Source organism: Aulonocara sp. 'chitande type north' Nkhata Bay, linkage group LG11 (assembly GCF_057382095.1).
Source record: "Aulonocara sp. 'chitande type north' Nkhata Bay isolate Kocher_YH1m ecotype deep benthic linkage group LG11, A_spYH_male_GT1.1, whole genome shotgun sequence".
NCBI lineage: Eukaryota > Metazoa > Chordata > Actinopteri > Cichliformes > Cichlidae > Aulonocara > Aulonocara sp. 'chitande type north' Nkhata Bay.
In genome coordinates this window covers 31,957,155-31,977,254 of record NC_141354.1, presented here as the reverse complement: position 1 = coordinate 31,977,254, position 20,100 = coordinate 31,957,155, and the positions used below count along the sequence as shown (strand labels likewise).

Sequence of the window (20,100 nt, the reverse complement as noted above, 5' to 3'; positions counted from 1 at the left end):
GTTTCTAAGGTAAAATGTCATTAAAATAAGTGACTACCTCTGAAATTATATTGAGCATTACTTAAAGTATGTTTGTGGAATTAATCTGGTGTGTTTGTGTGTTTATGAAAGAGCCCCATGTGTTTCTTGTAAGAACTTTTCCACCAGTTAATTCCCTGGAATAAAGTGTGTTTGCAGTAAATTTGGTGTGTTTGCGCGCACGCGTCGGTGAGTGTATATGTGTGTGGACTACGTGCGGTTTACTAATGCTGGGTAAATCAGTCAGACATAATTTTGGCAAACTTTATACCACACAGAAATTCACACAAACACAGTGTGTGAAGGATCCCTGAACAGTTTGCACTCACACTGTCAGTCTGTCATTTATGATGTTTTATTTGGCCTTAAGGAACTGAAAACCGTAGAAAAATATTAAATTACCATGCAATAGAATGAAAACAAGCTTCTTTAACATGTGTCATATTTTGAGGCAGAGCAAGTTCATCTAACTTTACTTCAAATGCAGTTTTTTCTTTTTTTTAATAAGTGCAGTTGGTAATTAAAAATCAGGTAACACTTCATAAGATTGTCAGTTTATTCACTATACAACCAGCTAAATGTGCAATACAGGGAATTACCTTACCTTTAAAAGAGTGTCTTCTTTAAAGAGATTCCTATGGTCCCACAGTTCCATAAGAACCTGTTGTTTTGTATACTGGAATTTGAAATTTACTAGATTTCAATTAGACCATTTTTAGCAATACTTGATAGAAAAGCAATCAGTTATCAAAATTATTACTGGTCTTTTTAGTACTGATGTTTATTTATTTATTATTACCTTAGGTCATAGTTTGGAAGCCATAGTGGTTTAAAACTAAAGTCTTTGACTGAAGAATGAAAGTGTTATGCGGGCATTTTTGAATGCTTGTGGCTTTTGGTGAGAAAAGAGAGCTGTCTGAGCTCTTGTTTTCAAGAATAAAGCCTCTTTTGTTTTTAATCAGTGGGAGTCATAATACTTTGCATTTTCTCCCTTTCCTTCTTTCCTGCCGGAGATGTGGCAAGGTAAAATGTATCTTCAGCAGGGGAAGTTAAGTGGATGAGTAGGAGGACAAATGGTGGTTTACCACAGTACATTTAATAAACACATGCTCACCGAGCCAGAGCTGCTGCAGCGTCTAAAAGGAAACCAAACAGGTGCATATATGGAAGGCAAAGAAGGAGGTAGGAGGAATGGAGAGAGACAAAGAAACAAAAAATAAAACAGGTGAACAAAAATGCAAAATGGAAAAAATGGAGTAGCCACGAGAAAAGGAAGGAGGCTGGAATTGAGGATTAAAAAAGAGAAAGAAACACAAGCAAAGAAAAGTAAAAGATGAGGGAGAAACCGGAGGGTAAAAGGTGGTGGGCTAAGGAGGATATGAGATTTTAGGATAAGAGAAAGAAGGAAGGAGCACACTCTCCCTAAGCTAACTCTCCCTCACTGATGAGGATCATGTGATATCCTTGAATGCATCAGAACATTTCCTACATGGATGTTATTTTGTACTGTGTTTTGAATTTTGTTTCCAGGCTGAAGAATACATTTATCTTTTTACTGCGGTTGTTTGTTTTCATGGTAGTATTTTTTTATGACAGACTAGTTATGAAGTCACAGTTTTCCCACGTTAATTGTGTGCGTGGTGTATGTGTAATACATTTCCATTGCTGCGGTTTATTGTGCGTAAATATGTGAGTATGAAAGACTCTTTCAGCATTTAATTTGTAGGCACTCAAGCGGTTTTGTGTACATGTTGTAAAGTCTACCTGTATATACACTGTGGTGTCCCTCAGGTCCTCAGGGGTCTTTCAGCTTGGTTGGGAGGTTGAGGAAGAGGGTGTCTGTGTGCAGGGTTTCCCCCAGCAGGGTGCTCTGTCTGTGGCTAGCCAGCCTGGGTGTTGCCCCTTCCTCCCTCCGCTTTGCATGAGTGACAAGGAAAACACCGAGTGCCCTGAAATATGAAAAGGTCTCAAAATATCTGTAAATATTTTTTTAATTTGTTTCAAGAGAAGCCAAGGTCACAGCCATGCTGGTTCTGCTCTTTCCATTTATATTTCACATGGTGGGAGTTTCACTGATGCTGTCACCCAGGAGAGACTTAGTGTGGGGGCACTGGCAGGATAAGCTGTAAATTTAACATCTGTGAGGTGAAATATTAGAAATACAAGGGTTCTTAATGGGTTCATGCCCATGTCACAGACTGTCAAAAACAAAACTAAACAAAGAACTACTGAATGAGATACTGAAATAAATAACAATGATCCCGTCAGATATGATGTAGAGATGGCAGCAGCCATGATGGATTTTGATAATATATTGTCAGGGGAACTTGGCTCCTATCCTTGGTGCCTTTCCCTTTATCATCACTTGTTGTGGCAGTACTGCAAAGGTGGGAGCAGAAAACACAGATAAGTCCAATTGCTGCAGTCCATCACTCCCATTCCTGTGAATGAGATATCTCAGAAATGCCTTGAGGGAATTTTATAATGTCTGACACAAACATCAACTTGAACTCAAAATTTCTAGCATTCAGTAGTCAAAGACTGTGACTTAAGAAAAGCCTTTTTGTCCATAAATTAAGGATTCAGGCACTTGAGAAATAAAATAACCCAGAAATGTAATAGGATAGTTTCAATGTGATAATCATAATGTTCTGAAAAGAAATTGTTTTCGCCATAACTCAGAAACAGAAGGGGAAATTGTGATTCCATAGATCTTCTGTGCTGCACCTTTTATGATTTGTGCAAAGCATTCGTGTTTTAGAGTTTGTTGCACACATTTTTATTTGAAGCATACCGTCATTGCTTCACAAACCACGTGAACCCATACAAATCATCTAGCTAGTTCAAGTTTTGATTCAGATATATTTCTATCATAAATCAAAATTTGCCTCAGGAAACTTCTCCCATTACCAAAAAATGATATAAGCTACCACTTGACTGGCTGGTTCAGGCATGCAGCTGCAAAGCTGTAATTCAAGTTTTAGTGTTAGTATCTGTAATATTAAACATCTCTGCCACTTGGATAAACTTGTTGAGAATAGATCCAATCCAACAGACCGCTTTACAGGAAATGGAAAAAAGCCCACTATGATACAGTGTTATTGTTTCAGATCAAACTGGCTTTTAGCCGTACTGTTGATGCCAAATAGTTGGGAAAAATTACCTTGTGAAACAGTTTAATCTCTTAATGGAGGGACTGTAAAGATACTGTGCAGCACAATTTTTGGAAACATGGACATGAAGAAGAACAGATTGTACAAGAAAGAAGTCACCTGTCATCGTTACTCTCCACTGGATTTAAGAAAATTATTATTTTTTTAAAATGTTCCATTATACACCAATTTTAATATTATCTCAGCATAACAAGAGCACTGTTCCTCTGTGGGCACTGCTAAAATTATACATTCAGGAAGACTCCTGATTATCACTTTATCCACTGCATACCAGCTTTTTCTTTGGAACCTTAATAGAAAGACTGAGTGACAAAATAATTATTTAATATCTAAAACCTGTGAGATTCTGGTTACGAATTTAATCGTTTCTTCAGTAACTACATATTATTTATGTGTTTCTGGGTTGAACAGATAGTAAGAAAGCTCACGTTTCATCGCCCTGTTACATTCACAGTGTGAACATGTGTGTGTCAGTGTACAGGGCTTGACCAGACTGGCTGTTTTCAAATGCACATATTATATTTTTAACAAATGCACACTGGGCATATTTTTGTCTGCGTAAGTGGCATGAATGTATCAATGTAAAGGACTGTGCTTATAGAAAGGATTTTGAAAGTTTCTTACCCGTTTCTGTGCCTCATCTGGTCAAATCATTAAATTCAGTGAAAGAATCCGCCTGTTGTCAACATTTTAGCTGCATCTTTGCTCAAAGACATCACATCTGACACAACAATCTTTTTCTATGGGTCTCTCACTTCTCTTGCCTATGGCATGCCACTAGATTCTGTTTTGGGCCCTTACGGTTTATAGCTGCTCCCTTTTTAGCACATATCGAGCATTTTAAGGACGTTAATTCAGCTGTGTGTCTCTTTAGGACCCAAGTTAAAGATATTTTATAGGTTCTTAGACCCTATTAAACGTTGGTAGCAGACAATTTTCTCTCACTTAATATTTAAATAACAGAAGTCCTTGTTTGTGCCACTGACAGACTTGTGTCTAAGGTAATGGAAACCCTGGGTTCTCTTCCCACTTTTGCTAGATCTTCTGTCAGGAACCAGGTCGCTGAACATAATTTTTTTCACTTATAAGATATTTTAGGTTTTTGGTTTACTTTTGGGTTGCTATTTGTTGTTATGTTTTTAGCATTCTGTCGTAAAGCACTTGAAAGGATACTTTATTCTACTTTCCAGTGTCTACTAGCAGCCATGGTAGACCAAGGATTTGCCATTCATCACACTGGGCAGGACTAATGCTGTTGACAAGCTGTTGTCAAGCAATGTGGTGCAACATGGCCTGTTCTCACTTGTTTTTGGCAACACCAAGGAATGACAAACAAATGCAGGAACATCCTGAATCATTTTTAGCTTGCGCCACTCCAATCTCAAGGCCCGCTGAAGCGAGTTTATTTGAAATGATGAAATTTGGGTGGATATGTTGGTCTCTAGTGACTGGAAAATCACACCCACTGGAAATCAATTTAGGTAGAGTCAATGTTAGACTGCAGATGGAAACAGTGTGTAAGGAGTTGACACCTCTGGTTGATATCAGTCTAGAATTGTGTGTAATTTTAGGTACACATGTCTATGCAATACTTTAAGAAGGACATCTGACAGAAAGAAGTCCTGATCTCAATGCAATCCATTCATTATACACATCATTGCAAAGAGATCCACAGGACTTTGGCGTGATCTCCAGTTACCTTGAAAATCTTTGTGCAAGTGTAGAGTTGATAAAGTTTGACAGAAGTATGAATATGAAAATAAAGTGTAAAATGATTTAGGTTTTTTCTCTTTGTTCTACATGCAAAAACGAACTAGACAAGTTCTTGTTGCGCTATTTTTGTGTGCTGACTGTGTGTGTAGATGGTATCCACCTTATATATATACTGTGCATGCGGGTATTTGTGTGTGTGGGTGTTCAAACACTCTTCAGGGATGAACTGTTGTGTCTCAGAGCAGAACAATGGGCAGAACAAAACATCAAAGCCAACACATACAAACACTAGATTTTGCATCCTATGTTTTTGGAGTGTTTGTGTTCACATATGCAAATTGTCATCATGCTTATGTGTGTGGGTCATGACATATGTTCATACGAGATGTGTTGCAAACTGAGCTTATGTGTGTATGCGTGTGTGTGTGTGTGTGTGTGTGTGTGTGTGTGTGTGTGTGTGTGTGTGTGTGTGTGTGTAAGTTAGCCAGTTTTGTAAATGCCCTTTCTGATGTGGTTGGCTGTATTTAAGGCAGAGTGCAGAGAGTGCCGAGGAAGTTGACGGAGGCGTGTATGTGTGCATCTGTGTGTTTGTGCGAATCAGTCCGTGTATGCGAGGGACAGAGAGGAAGAGATTTTGTGTCACCACCAGACTTGGAAAACTTCATGTCCTTTTGTATCAGGCCAAAAGACTGGTTCTTCGGCCTGGCCACTGTATATTTTTCTGTACATTATGTGTGTGTTTGTGTGTGGATGTGTGTGTGCCTGCATGCTGGTTAGTGGCAGGGCGTAGCTGAGCAGAGAGAAAATATCTTAGCTGACCACGGGAATGAACCCACCCACTATACCACACCCAGAGAGAGAGAGCAAGCAATGGAAGCAGCAGCCTCAGTCAGTCTTGCGCTCTCTCTCTCTCTCTCTCTCTCTCTCTCTCTCTCTCTCTCTCTCTCTCTCTCTCTCTCGCTCTATAAATCTTTGTCTCTCATTTCTTTTTTCTCTTTTATTGTCTCATTTTAAAAACATGAATTACCATCTTCCTCTCTGTCTGTGTCTCTTCCTTAATTCATGCTGTTATTACACAAACCTCAGCATTTCCCTTTCTTTTCCAGTTTTCTTTAACTCCCATCTCCCCTCTGCTCTGTTTTTTGCTCAGTAATAAATGTACTAATTCCATATTAATAAATCTGTGAGGGTCTAAGTCCCTAACTGATGTGCAAATAAATAAAGTAGAAAAGTAGCTTAGGTGGTTTATGCTGTTCAGAATAACACATTTTTGCGAGTCAAATCTTGAAACTAGTTTGTGTGACCTATCTGACAACATATGTGTCCATTGCTATAGCAAATGCCCAAATTTAAAGTAACAATAGTATTTTAAATCCCACCTGTTGCCTGGTTAATAATCCTCATCAACAATTTAACTGTAAGATGACATAGGCACTCTGCAACTTTTCTTATATGGAAAATAACCAGAATACAACCAGTTGAGTCAAGTCAACTACTACAAAGAGAAGCAGTGCATGTGAGTTGGCTTCATTGGTGCAGACTAACTCAGATCAACTGTAATGTGTTGACAGTCTGTCTGTGTTTATAAATTAGGCAGTGATTATTTGCAAACTGTTAAGATTCAAGAATTGAGAAAGGGTACAAGAGGTGATCGAAAAATAACCACACTGGTCCGGCCGGGTGAAGTCAAACGAAGATTTTAATTCACACGTGGGAAGATCACTGAAAACAGCAATTGATCTTCGACTTACTAAGGCACAAACAATTATTTTATAACATCAGGGTTTGTTTACTGACGCCCCTTCATGCGTCACCGGTACATTTTATACATAGATCAGATCAACATCATCATGACTTTTCACCCAGAAAATCATCTTCTATTTTCATGGCTTGGTACTTTCCGTTCTTATCTTAAAATGAATTGTTCCTCTTTCTTGTCGAGACATAACTTAATCTCTCCTCTAAATAAGTCTAACTAATATGTGTGTATGTGTTGACCTCACATGCTCTTTGTGTCACCTCTTCACCTCCTACTGTCTGTGTCTCGTCCTCAAATGCTCTTTCTCAATTCACCTGTTGCACTTCTGACCTTTCACCAGGACAGAGGCTCACTGAGACTATGTGTATGTCTTCTACTAAATAAATGTTTTAACCAAGAACCTCTACTAAAACCTTAATATAAAATGACCTGATATAAGTGTTTTGTAAGCATGTATTGCAATTCCTTCTATGTTCTAGTTTTCCCTCAGCATGTATCACCTAGACACTCTCACTAGATGAAGCTCAAAACCATTAATGAACCTGAACATCAACTCAAATAAGCACAGATATGCAATATGTATAAAATAGTTATAACTGCACCTGGAATACAAAATTAACATCATCATAAACATCTTAAGGCCATCTTAAAGCTATCTGTTACATTGTTAAAGCAATGATCATACTGCAGATTATATTATGCTGGTCAAATACTTTTCTGTTCATCCCCACAAAACCTTCACCAATCTGTCTGCAACTGGTTGTAGTCAATCTAAGTCAGACTGCAAGTGGAAACAAATTGCCTCCCACCTGGTGACCTGTGAAACTGCGTTGTGATAGAAAGTGGTTGCCAAGAGGTTGAGAGTGCAATGCAATCACTGGACAACCACTTATTTTTTCTAGTCCCAAAGAGGTTGGCCTTTTATTTTTACTTCTTTATTTAAATTAAAACTATTTATACTCAATAAATGATTTATAGGGATTAAGATTTTAAACACAGGTTCACTACTCCTTTGTCTGCTTGAGGAATATTTATAGCAATATCATTTGGTGAAGACATCCTCCATCATCACGTGAATAACAGTCTACAGTAATAGCCGGTCTGTGCCCGTGTATAAATGACCAGTTTCTCATAAATATGTGTTCTTTTTTTCTTGCAAAGACATTTTGTGTTTGTGTGTGTAGTGCTCCATGGGAGGTGTAGTGTATGGCTCAGTCTTAGCTGAGCTGTCAGTGGTCTGCAAATACACACATACACCCACCAATGGAAAGGCCTGTTGTGCTTCAACAGCACATTCCACACCAAGAATAGTATTAAACACTGCCTGTCCAGCTGCTGTCAAACTCCTCTCTCTCTCACTGACTTTTCATTGCTCTTAGTCTGCTTTTTGTCTCTTCAGTAGAAAAATTATGTTGAAATCATAAAATGAAGCTGATTCTGACCAAAGTAGTTTACATGATGCTGCTTTTCTCATACTGGATGTTGGTTAATCCCCTCATTTTAACCAATGTCTGTAATATACCATTTTAGCTTTTCCCCCCTCACTTTAAGTAAACTTTCGTCTTATTGGCTGACCCTCATTAAACAAAAGGTTTGGACAGCTGGTAGGAGGGGCTTATGTGCTCACAAGCAGAGCAGTATATCAGTGATATTCACACTTTATGACACCCTAAAGATGCAAAGGTAGAGAAAGTTACCTTGAAATTGAGGGTCTAGAGCAATCTGAATCCTGACCATTTGCCTCGGAGGAGATACATGCACAGACGGAAACATACAAAAGAAAATAAGGAAAAGCAAAGTTTTAACCCTCTAAAGAGGAAATAAATTAGTGCACCATGTGTAAGTCAGTAAATCTGTTTAGAGTGTTTAGTGTTTTTGTATGTTCTGGCTTGTGAATAATATTTTTAAATGATTTTTCTGTCTTTTTCTGTCTTATATGTGTCGCATTTCTCGTGTCTCACACTATCGTTTCCCCACAATACCGACCACACAGCTTTGTTTTTCAACTTCACATAATCCTGTTGTGTCCTATTCTACCGCCTTGTCTGGAAGGTGCAAACGTGCACACACACGGACACATATGAGTAGGCATACACACTTACAAATGCACACTTGTAGACACACACTCCACCACAGATCCAATCAGTCAGCACTTGGCCCTCTCTTTCGTACACACTCTGCAGAGTGGATTCTGTAAATCAGCAGGTTTCTGCTGCACTGTCCTACATGCTGACGGGGTCGGGATGCGGGCGATCTGTGCGGCCTCCTCTATTTTGACTACGGCTGCCTGCAGATGAATGCAGAGTCGTGATCCGTCGCTAACATGTGAAGCCAGGCAGAACATGTGGGCTTTGAACATGGTGCAGATAGCGTCACTCCCCTTATCTAATCAACACACTGACTTTTGTTGCTGTGGTTTTTGTTTTTGTTCCGTGAGGAACAAACAAGTGTTGCATTCTAAACTCCGGTGGTGAAGCACATTAATGTACAGAAAGCAGTGTCATTCAGAACCTCGTTAGGCAGGGTAGTCAAGGCACTTTAGTTTTAGCAAGCACAATCCTACAACCCGGTTCCCACAAAAAGGGACCTACAACTTCTGTGTACAAGCTCAAGCTTTTTTTCAAGCTCAAAACTGCTCAAAACTGCTTACAGTGTGTGCAGTGGTGACCCTTTTGTCAAATTTGCTGTTGCTTATGAAGGACAGAACATACTAACACTAGTGACATCATGTGTACAGTGTAGTTTTCCACACTATTAAACACCTATGCAGATGATTTAAACCCATTACTGATCTTTCTGTGCTAGCCATACATTTAACTATTTCGTCCTTTTTTGTCTTTAATAAATCCACTAACGATCTTTTACTTTGGTTTTAAAGAATGAAGAGGCTAAGAAAAGACACTAAAGAAAATGACTTTATATTCCAAAAAAGTTCACCTTCCTGTTCTATACCAGCTGTGTAGAGCACTGAAAGCTGCCCTGTACCATCCAGCAGCTTCCCTGCAGCAGCTGGGTGTTCACAGAGTATTGCTCATTCAGTTTTCCCATCCACAGTTTATCATGGGATTTGAACTGGCAACCACAAACCCAAATCTGAGTAATATGTGTACAAAAAAATGATTTCATGACACAAGAATAATCATGCAGCCGAGGTTAAGTTACCACAATGGACCAATAAACAGTCTTTGTTCAAATTAAGATGTTCTAAAATGAATTTGGAAATATGGAAACCCAAACTAGGGTTGGAGGGGACGCGCCACTCCATAACTTAGTTACATAGGACCTACTAAAAAAACCACACAAAGGCAATCATGTCATTAAGGAACCTAGTTTCTGCATTATTTCTTTTTTTCTTGCAGAAAAGTGTGTTCTCTAAAATGAAACACCTCCTAAGTAATTTGGTAGAATACTATTAAAATAGATTTTTTTCCCCTAATGACCATTCGGTCTAACCAATGATGTGCAATACAAGAAATATATTACCCCTGGTTTCCTGCCAAACAGGTCCCATCCAGACACAGCTGTAGCAGATTCACATGGGGTTAAAAAAAAGGCTGTGACTGTTTAAGTTCTGACAAAAACCACCAGGCTTTCCAGGTAGCTCGTGTCCCATGCAAAAAGGGCTTAACGTCACTTCGATCCTCGTGGCTATGAGTGATGTAGAGTACACGTTTCTTCATTGTTTAGTCTGCACACTTCCACTTTGTTAGTTTGTTGAAGTAGCAGACTGACAAGATGTGACCTGACCCCTTTAGGTTTCCATAGAGGAGGGGAGCTGACTTCTTGTCTTACAACGTCAATGTTTATCAACTCCTTGCTACTGCTCCCACAAGGATCTGGCTTTACACACACTTTTATTTCCTGCTTTGAGAGTACAAATGAAAACCTAAGACAGGACGGTGGTTTTCATGAGAGCTGGAAAATGGTTTTGACATACAAATGCCTGGAAGGTTTCCACAGATTTGCTTGCTCTATTTTTAAAGTGTTACAAAGAAGTTTTATGCTTCAGACTACATGAAAGTATCCTCTGTCGTTGCTGTCACAACTCATACTGACTATGACTTCCTGTTCATTAACATTTTTGTAAGACCTGCTTTTTTGTGAATACGGAAATGAGACTCAAAAACACTGGCATCAGAAAACTGAAACCACGCTTTAAAAAATGAAGTGATTCAAGATGGCAGATGAACAAAGTAAAAAATTAACAGCACTAAATCTATTATAGTCGAACTTTAATGAAAAAAGTGTTGTGACAGTGAAGCATACATGATAACAGGAGTAAACTGTAAGATGCATGCAAAATCATTTTTAGGGAACTGTCCATTCAGCACCACAAAACTATAACAGAAGCAAAATAAAGTGGTATGTTGGTCATTATTAGCTGTTAGCTTTTATACAAGTATGGACACGAGGTGTTTCAGAAGTAACAACAAAGTGCACCACAGAACTGCAGAAGATTTGTTTTGGGTCATTTGGAAAGTTTTATCTTTCATCTTCCCAACTTAGACTTACTGTATCTGACCTGCAATTTAAAAAAAGAAAGAAAGAAAGAAAGAAAGATAAACACAAACTGAATTTTGAATTTGTTTTTGTCAAAAGAAGTTGAAGTGTCCTAATTCTTTCACAGATAACAGGTTTCCCATTTTACATGATTGCTAGAAGCCGAATTTGTTTACAAAGGAACATTTTCTTTCTTCCTGCTTATCTCTATCCATGCAGTAAGTTTTGGTTTTAGTCCTGAAGTACCCAAGATATGCCTTCACTCACGTACTACGAGGTAAATTTTCACAACAGTGAAAAATGATAGACATCTCAATACCTAGAACAAAAAATAAAATCTGTCTGGCTAGATATTTCCAGCTTTCTGCTAAGCTAGAACCCAAGTTAATCTTTTTAATCACAAAAGAAAAACGTTAAATTGCTGGGTGGCCCAACCTTTTTGTAATTCACATGTATGACCTATTTGCGCTGTGAAAACAAACCTAAGAGGTAAGGACTGTGGACCTTTGACACCAAACATATCAGGGTTTGACCCATGCCTCACATGATGATTGTTTGCGTGCGTTCTGACTTCATCTGTAGCCACAGATTTACCATCAGTGTTAATCTGAACGGACAATATTGGGTTAAATTGTGAACTCTGACTTCAAACAGAGATGTTTGACCCAGGTTTAAGACTTGGGTGCTACTAGGCTTAGTTTCAGGCTGAACTCAATTTCCTGTTAATGGTCAAACCATTTGTACTGACATTTTGTCTTTTGTAGCCTTTATTCATCTAGAGAAAAACCAAACATTTTTTGTAAAACATTTTTTTCAAGTGGTTTTTCTTATGTTGGTGATGATCTTTATTCTCAAATCTTAAAAGGATTTTAATTAAATTAATTTTTCATTGTGACCTTTTGTAGAATATATCCATTAGATGATACATAAGCCATTCCGTCCTCATATTAATTTGATTAGAGGAGAACCATGCTGCGAGGGTAACATCTACAAACCAATAAAAGGTTAAAGTCAACCCACATAAATCAACTTACCTTAAATTTTTTTAATGTGATGGCCATGGTCATGCCATAGGACAGTGATCCCACCAAATCTACAACAGAATGGCTGGGAAAAAAAATCAACAAGTTGCTTGATTCTTTGACGTTTTTAGTCAAACTTCAGGCCTCAGCATGATTTAAATGCTGTGGCAGGACACTTAGGGAGATTTGCATAAATGAATATCTGCAGAACTCAATCAAATGAAGCAGCGTTATAAAAAAGGTCCAAAATCCCACCATGATGTAAGAGATTGATAAAGTCATACACAAATGATTTTTTTCCAATTACTGCTGCAAAAGGTGGTTCTACAAGCTCCTGGCTTTCATATACAAGCACTGATACGCTTTGCCTAAATGATGGGAAATTTGTCATAGGCATCTAACTTTTCGTGAATAACTTCTTGTTCATTAAAAACATTAAAATTAAAATGCTAAAAAATCATTTAAAGGTCAACTTCAGTCTTGCCGTCTGCAGAGAGTCTCTATTCACATGAAATGATCTCTCAGACCCAAAAATGTGCACATAAGAGATACAGATGCACATGTGCAACACGGGCGATCGTGGCTCAAGAGTTGGGAGTTCGCCTTGTAATCGGAAGGTTGCCGGTTCGAGCCCCAGCTTGGACAGTCTCTGTCGTTGTGTCCTTGGGCAAGACACTTCACCCGTTGCCTACTGGTGGTGGTCAGAGGGCCTGGTGGCGCCAGTGTCCGGCAGCCTCGCCTCTGTCAGTGCGCCCCAGGGTGGCTGTGGCTACAATGTAGCTTACCATCACCAGTGTGTGAATGTGTGCGTGAATGGGTGGATGACTGGATATGTAAAGCGCTTTGGGGTCCTTAGGGACTAGAAAAGCGCTATATAAATACAGGCCATTTACCATTTACCATTTACAAGCACAGACTGGAATCTGTTGGCTCAGCTGCTGATGAATGATGTGGAAGAAAGTGTGTTTGCAATGCTAGCCAGATAGTTACCATCCAGTTGGGATTAGGTGGTCATTACAGGATTACTCCCATCAGAGACCCCAATGCTGTTGATGCACATGAAAATCATTGATTAGCGCATAGTGTCTTTGGCGTAGCACACCTGCAAAAACACAGATGTGTACATGTTTTCTGCTATTTTCACATGCATGTGCTTTCTCTCTGGTCTTTATTTCTTTATAGCTGCAGTTCTTAGATAGAGACACACCCTCACCCAACATTTCTTTCATGTTGAACTATAAAACTTCTGAGGTCACTGAGAGAGGCGGAGGGGGAGAATTTGCATGCCAAAGTGGAAATTTGCTCTTTTGCAGAACAGTTTGCGGTCAGCTTTCTCTCTGTTTGTGCTTCCAAATTATTTGTTCTCACTTGTTCTGTAGAAGCCGATAGATTTTGTGCATGTTAGAGCGTGAAGTGGATCGGCACAGTTAAGGGGTTTTGTGGGTTTTTTTGGATCTAATTAGACCTGGTTGGGTGGGTGTACTTAGAAACACAAGCTGCTTAATCAACCGCCTCACCCATTAAACAGTTCAACAGAGACTCAAACAATGAAGCTGCAGACCATAACGTCTAATGTCTTATCATCCATGTGTGTTTTCAATTTTCTTGCCTGTGTGAGCAGATTTAGCAATTAAAGGAAATTAGCCACTTTTGACTAATATAGAAAACAACATACTTAAGATATGAAAAAGACACCAAACTACCGATTCTAGTCATTAAGAGATTTAAGGTATTTTAGCCAAAGTCAGTTCTTTTTTATTGCATTAATTTGTTTTTAGCACACACCGAAAGCCCGGTGCGTGATCTAATGGATTAATTTAAATGTAAAGTGTGATTTTATAAAAAGATATAGTAAAAACTTTTCAGCTATTTGCAGCACACACAGACACCCATCTGCCACACACACACCCACACACATACTACCAGAGTCTCTCTTTCTTAAGCCCTAGACGATGGACTGTCTGATTAGAACTTCTCTCTGGAGTCTGTGAACATGCGCAGTCTTTAGGGAGCAGTCTGTAGTCTCCACCACATACATGCAAAGACAGATTCATCCACACACGTAAACACTGGCAGATATTCTAAGAGGTAGCTCTTGTGTGTGCTTCCATACGCACGCAAACACAGTGAGATACCAGGCTGTAGTCTCCAGTCTGAAAAACCCTCTCCATTCTCATGGAGATAAGAAGCGTGTCTCTTTGTTGGCAGACGCCCGTACCGTTATCACCTTATCAGAAAGCCAATCCAGCGAAGGCAGCGCTGCAGAGTGTGTGTGCGCATGTGTGTGAGTGTCTGTGTGTCTGTGGTTGCAAGGGCCCACCCTTGACTCTAGTTAAGTGGGGGTCCTTTGTCATGCAGCAGGTGCTGTTGTCAGTCAATTTGTCTTAATTTTAAAGACCCGTGGGAGTTGCAGTGTATTTGCATCACTCTGTTAAAACACAGGCTGATTGGGTAAACGTTAATTAATCCTCATTCTTACTCCTAATGGACTTAAAATACAACCCATCTAAAGTTGTCTGAGAGAATCTGTGGCCCATTAACATTTTGAACAGCACCATTGTCTTTGCGTGTGTCTACATGGCTAAATCCCTTCTTCTTCTTTATTCTCTTTGCAGTTTGTAAACAACAAAACTGCATCTAGGCCACCACCTGTGGGAAAGCTGCTCCAGTCAGTCCTCTCTACAACATTGTGGTCACAGATTCACTTTATAATTTTTATTGTCATATTTTTCGGCTCCTGTTGTCAGACAGCAGAAAAACAATTATCCTGGCATGGATCCGCTGCCACTCTGATCTCATCTTTGTTTTATAGCATTAGCATCATCATCTTAAAGCAACATCAGCATAACCCCGTATTATTGTAATAGCTACACTGAGTGTTTGACTGAACTGGTATTTAAAATGATAGATGCTGGATGTTTTTTTCACATTAATGCTCTCTAGTACCATTATGCCATTATTTTGGGGGTTCCTTATACCCACTAAACCATCAGGGGTTTTAGGATTTTTCTAACAATATAAGTGCAACTAACTTTGTTAAATGAATAATATAAGTGCAATTAATAGTTTCACTTATATCGACATGGTTTTGCAAAATAATACAATTACTACTTTTGCTCATCTTCTGTTTTATTTCTAATCCGTCTCATTCATTGCATTTAATAATTTAACAGTCTTAAACAACTGTGCCTGCAGTTTAATTCCTCTGGCTGCAGGCCCCTTGTTAACTGCAGCCACATGGATGGATTTAGGACTGTTTTTTGATCTTAATTCAAAAGTGAGGATGGAAAGAGCTGCCTTCTTGCCTAAAATCAAGGGTTTAAACTTGCTATGATGCCAAGATTGGCCTTCATGAGTTAGTTGAAGTGAGAATAAATAAGTGACAATTCAATTTAGACTCAGCTTAGCTATTAATTAAGACTTTTTGGACCTAAGAGTCAAATCAAGCTTAAATTTACTATTTGTGACCTTCTGATCTTTCAGACCAAACCTCTAGCCATCTTTTTTATTACCCTTCTCTGACGCTTGGGTCACGGTGACAGCAGGCTTCTACAGCTCTTCCCAGGCTTCCCTTGTCACTCTCAACTTCGGCATCACTTTGGCTGAGACCTGATACTGAATGTGATGAATGTAATGTTTTTGAATAAAGAAGTAGAGATATTAAATCATATGTAAGAAAATTTACATATTTTTTATTTTCTTCTCTAGAAAAAGAGAAGAAAGAGGTGTCCAAGGAACCATCAGAGGCGAGCGTAAAAGAAGAAGAGCCGATCAAGGAGACAAAAAAGGAGAAGAAGGAGTCATCCAAGGAGAAGAAGGAATCCAAAAAGGAGTCAACTAAAGAGCCCAAAGAGGAGGCAAAGAAGGAGTCCAAGAAGGAATCATCTTCTTCCAAGGAGAAGAAGGAGTCATCAAAGGAGAAGAAAGAGAAGGAAAAAGAGAAGGAAGGGAAGGAGGCAGGAGACAAAAAAGTGTCCAGGAGATCATCAGTTAAAGTGAAAGAGAAGAAGAAGGAGCCAGAGGCTGCGGAGGGTTAATAGAAACAGTGCGATAACATAATATGCACACACATACAGAAACAAAGCATGTCTAAACAGCATATACAGATACAATATGCACATCTGGGGGCTCGTACATATAAATATACATGTGTTTATATACAGTTCACATTTAAACATATACAAAGCCATGTAATTCAATCAGACACAAATACACATTTATATTCAGTATACACAATAAATACAGTAAATCGACTCAGTCAAGGTCACATGTCTTAGCAGCAAAACAGTTTCCTCCTATTGGGATATTTACATGTTCTAGTAATAGCTGATCTCAAAAACACACACACTCTGCTGATCCACCACATCCAGTAGTTTTACTGTACCCACGGAGAGTGAGGAGGAAGGCAAAGTTGTCCTCCTCTCAGACATTTTGCTGACTTTCTCCTTCCGCCTCAGCAGCAATTGAACCCACAGCCCAGTACCTCCCTAATCCCCAACCACGCCCCGGCCCACGCTTACTTCTGGCTGTGACGTCGCACCCGCCTTGTCGCCCCCTCGCATGGCACCAGGCCTTGCCTGAGCCTCCCCCGTCTGTCCACTAAGAATAAACCGCCTGAGACGTTCAGCCATCCTGCTGCTTCCGGGTAAATCAAGGCCACATCCTACATTTGGTTCCGTCGCCACCCCCTCCGACCTGGGGTTTTATTTTTTTAAAGCTGGGATACTCAAGGACATGCGGTGGCTGATGGACACATAATTGTTGCTGTGGGGTCGAACCTGAGACTGTTTTTGCATGATGGAAACCAACAGGGTGTTTCCTGAAAAAGCGGCGTGGCAGTCCAGAGTCTACACGGCCAGTTTAATACTCCAGCCTTTTCTGCTCATCCTTAAATAGTCAGGAACATTGTGAAGGGCAGGCTGGTTTTAACAGCTGCGTACAGCAATGTTATCGCAAGATGTTTGCACCAGAGCAAGAAATGTCTTACTGCACTGTACTAAATGATGTCAAAGAGTTAGTTCATTTACAGTAGAGCAACACTGCATATTGTCTTACTTTGGGTCGTGTCTTGTCTTTGTAAAGTAGATGTGTGTGTGTGTGAGTGCGGAGGGGTTTCCAAAGATGTCCGACAGCACTTCTGTCTAAGCGCATAGGTCCCTTTACATTTCATAGTCAGAAACATCTTCTCTTTACTCTAAACACCACAAATGCAACCATGTTCAAACATTTTAACAAATTTCCCACGTGTGGGACTAATAAAGGTTATCTTATCTTATCTTATCTTATTTTTGAATTATCGAGTCAAAAAGTATGCATTATTTAGGCACCAGGAGAGGGAAGTTTGAAAAGAATATACAATATAAATAGAGTTAGCCAGTCCTCATAAAAAGACGCAAAATAAGATAATTACAGAGGCTCTTTGGTGAGTTTATCATACTGGAACTGGCATGTACAGACTGGTGAGTTTATTGGTCAGCTTAGAATTTAAATGTCTGTACTGGCTGATCAAATTTACAGCATACTGTATGTGCAACACTGAGCTTGAAGGGTGGAGATGCGAATCTGTCTGGACAGTTGAATATAAACCAAAAAGCCGTTCACTGAGTTTTTTCCCCAGACGAAACAATCACTACTTGTTAAAACATATAGTTGCGTCCCTGGTTTAGAGATTTATAAAACAAATATGTGATATTATATTGTAATATATAATTTTGGACACACTGACTCATACAAATCCACTTAAAACGCATAAATTTAATAGCTTTGAGCTATATTTAAGTCAGAATTGAAGCTTATAGACTTCAGCCATATGATCTGTGCCAGCAGCAATCCCAGCGGCTCTGCACTCCTCTACAAGTCAACTGTAAGCATCATGTCTTTATGTTTAGTTTCAGCCCTTCTGTCTGCTGGGAAATTTATATTTAGTTTGTATTGTGTAACAGAGTCCCTGTTTGCAGCAGTGCCTACGGCTACTGCTGACTGATCTGATCAAGAAATGACATAGTAAGGGTGTATATCTTATTTTTGTATGTAAATATTTTAAAATGTAAACTTTGAGCAGAGGTAAAAACGGATCAGCCGAAACCAGCATCAGCTCATCCTTGTCAAGAAGGACAATTAGGTTAAGTTTGTGCTGTTATAAAGGGTTCCCAGTGAACACAAGGTACTACATGGCAATGTTTTGAATACCTTGAATGTTTATAATGTACATTAGGTTTTGTAATTGTTGTATTAGTGGTGCAGATTTACCAAGCTCTCGTTCCGAGGTTGCTTTTTGTAGCCACAGTTCATTTAAAAAAGAAAGTTTCTGTACTCCAGAATAAGTCACGACTTTGTCATTAGTCTGCAGCAGGTGCAAGATCACCAACGATGTGAATGAAATAAACCATGTTTATGAATGTTTACTAATAAAAGTAGTCAGCTGTAAGTTATCAAAGGTAGTGCTGTAATTGTGTTTGGTGAACTTTTAATGTTTATACATGCGGTGTGATTTCCGTCTACGGTGCCCCCTCCCTATAATGCCGTTCACCTTTCGCGTTCTTGCTGTTTCGCGGATTTTTTTGTGTGCAATTTCGCATGCTTTTTTTTACAGCGCATTGTGTTCTGCGTCCTCATTGGCTGTAGACCACTGTCAATCAGTCTCCTCCATGCCATGTCTCCTGTACAGTACAGAATGCGTTCAGCTTGTCGAATTTACATAAATCTGCGATCACTAGCAGTATGACTCTGAAGTGCTGTACTGCATATTTATAAATTTCCCCCCTAACAAACACAACAATGTAGATGAAACATTTTGCACCTGCGGTAGCACCCAAAAGGCAGAGGAAGATGCTAACTATCTGTGATGGACCGAGCAGCGAAGGAAAACATAATTGGTTAAATCATGCAAAAAGAATCAAAATCTTGGGCCAATAAAAGAGGTCAAAATAACAGAACTCTACTCAAAGTTGACAACAATACTGATTAATTCTGAACCAAACCAGTTATTCATTGTCCTGTAAATTAATTCCTATATTTAAAGAAAGACAAATGTGAACGCAATGTTATGTATAAGCCTCTACACTAACATGGTGGATATTACCAGCGTGTGGCTGTAAGTGCAGCCATCACACTATCGCACAACAAGCTGGACTTCTGGACATGCTAAAGGAAGGTAGGAGTTACTGTATTTTTCAGATTATAAGGCGCATTAAGCGAAACAAAAAAGCCAGATAAGTCAAACTTTACTCAAGTCATTGTTCTTGCTTCCTTCACTTCCGTACCATTGATTCATTAATGTTGTATTCTCTTACAGCTGCTCCATTGCCATGTTCGGGACCTGAAAACAGGGTATGATCTTTAGTTTCATTCTATAATACTGGACTTATTTTTCTACAAAGGTTTAAACTTTAAAAGTGTTTAAACAAGAGAGAAAAGTGTGCACATGTTCATGCCTGTCTGAGAAAACTGTATAAAGTGTGTAGTGAGGGGTTTGACAGCCGTAAAACATCTATAATAATTGTAAAAAATAAAGTTGGCTACTTTGCGGATATCACCTATCGCGGGTTATTTTTAGAATGATAAACAAGGGACCACCGTATATTTGTCTTTGCTCTCCTTGTGCAGTAATATGGTCAAAACATGTCACTGAGCTGAATTCTTCTTTGCAGAAACACAACAACAGTCATTTTTCTTCCTGCAAGGAGAAGTTCTCCACTACTCTTCCTTTGGCGCTGAAGCTGTAAGTAAATCATAACTGTTAGAAATTTCCTGGATTTCAACACCAACTTTTTTTCAACTTCACAATATTTAATGACTTTTTAGTATAAAACAGCACATTTAAAAAAACAAAGAAAGTTCCCATTTCCTCAGAAAAATAATACCAGTTTCAATAGCGTGTCACAGCTTTTCATCGGTCAGACATCCAACGTCATTA

At 39.1% G+C, this 20,100-nt stretch overlaps 1 protein-coding gene across 4 annotated transcripts in view; it reads left to right on the top strand.

Moving 5' to 3' along the window:
* bbs9 (Bardet-Biedl syndrome 9) overlaps positions 1-18,635 on the top strand; it is a 179,107-nt gene extending 160,472 nt beyond the window's left edge. For 3 of the 4 annotated variants that reach the window (XM_086312178.1, XM_086312176.1, XM_086312177.1), the window contains one exon: positions 15,894-18,635. In XM_086312178.1, the coding sequence (XP_086168304.1) occupies positions 15,894-16,222 (329 nt within the window). In that variant the 3' untranslated portion in view covers positions 16,223-18,635. The remainder of the gene's footprint in view (positions 1-15,893) is intronic. The other variant, XM_086312179.1, reaches the window with a different exon arrangement.
* The last annotated feature ends 1,465 nt before the right edge of the window (positions 18,636-20,100 follow it).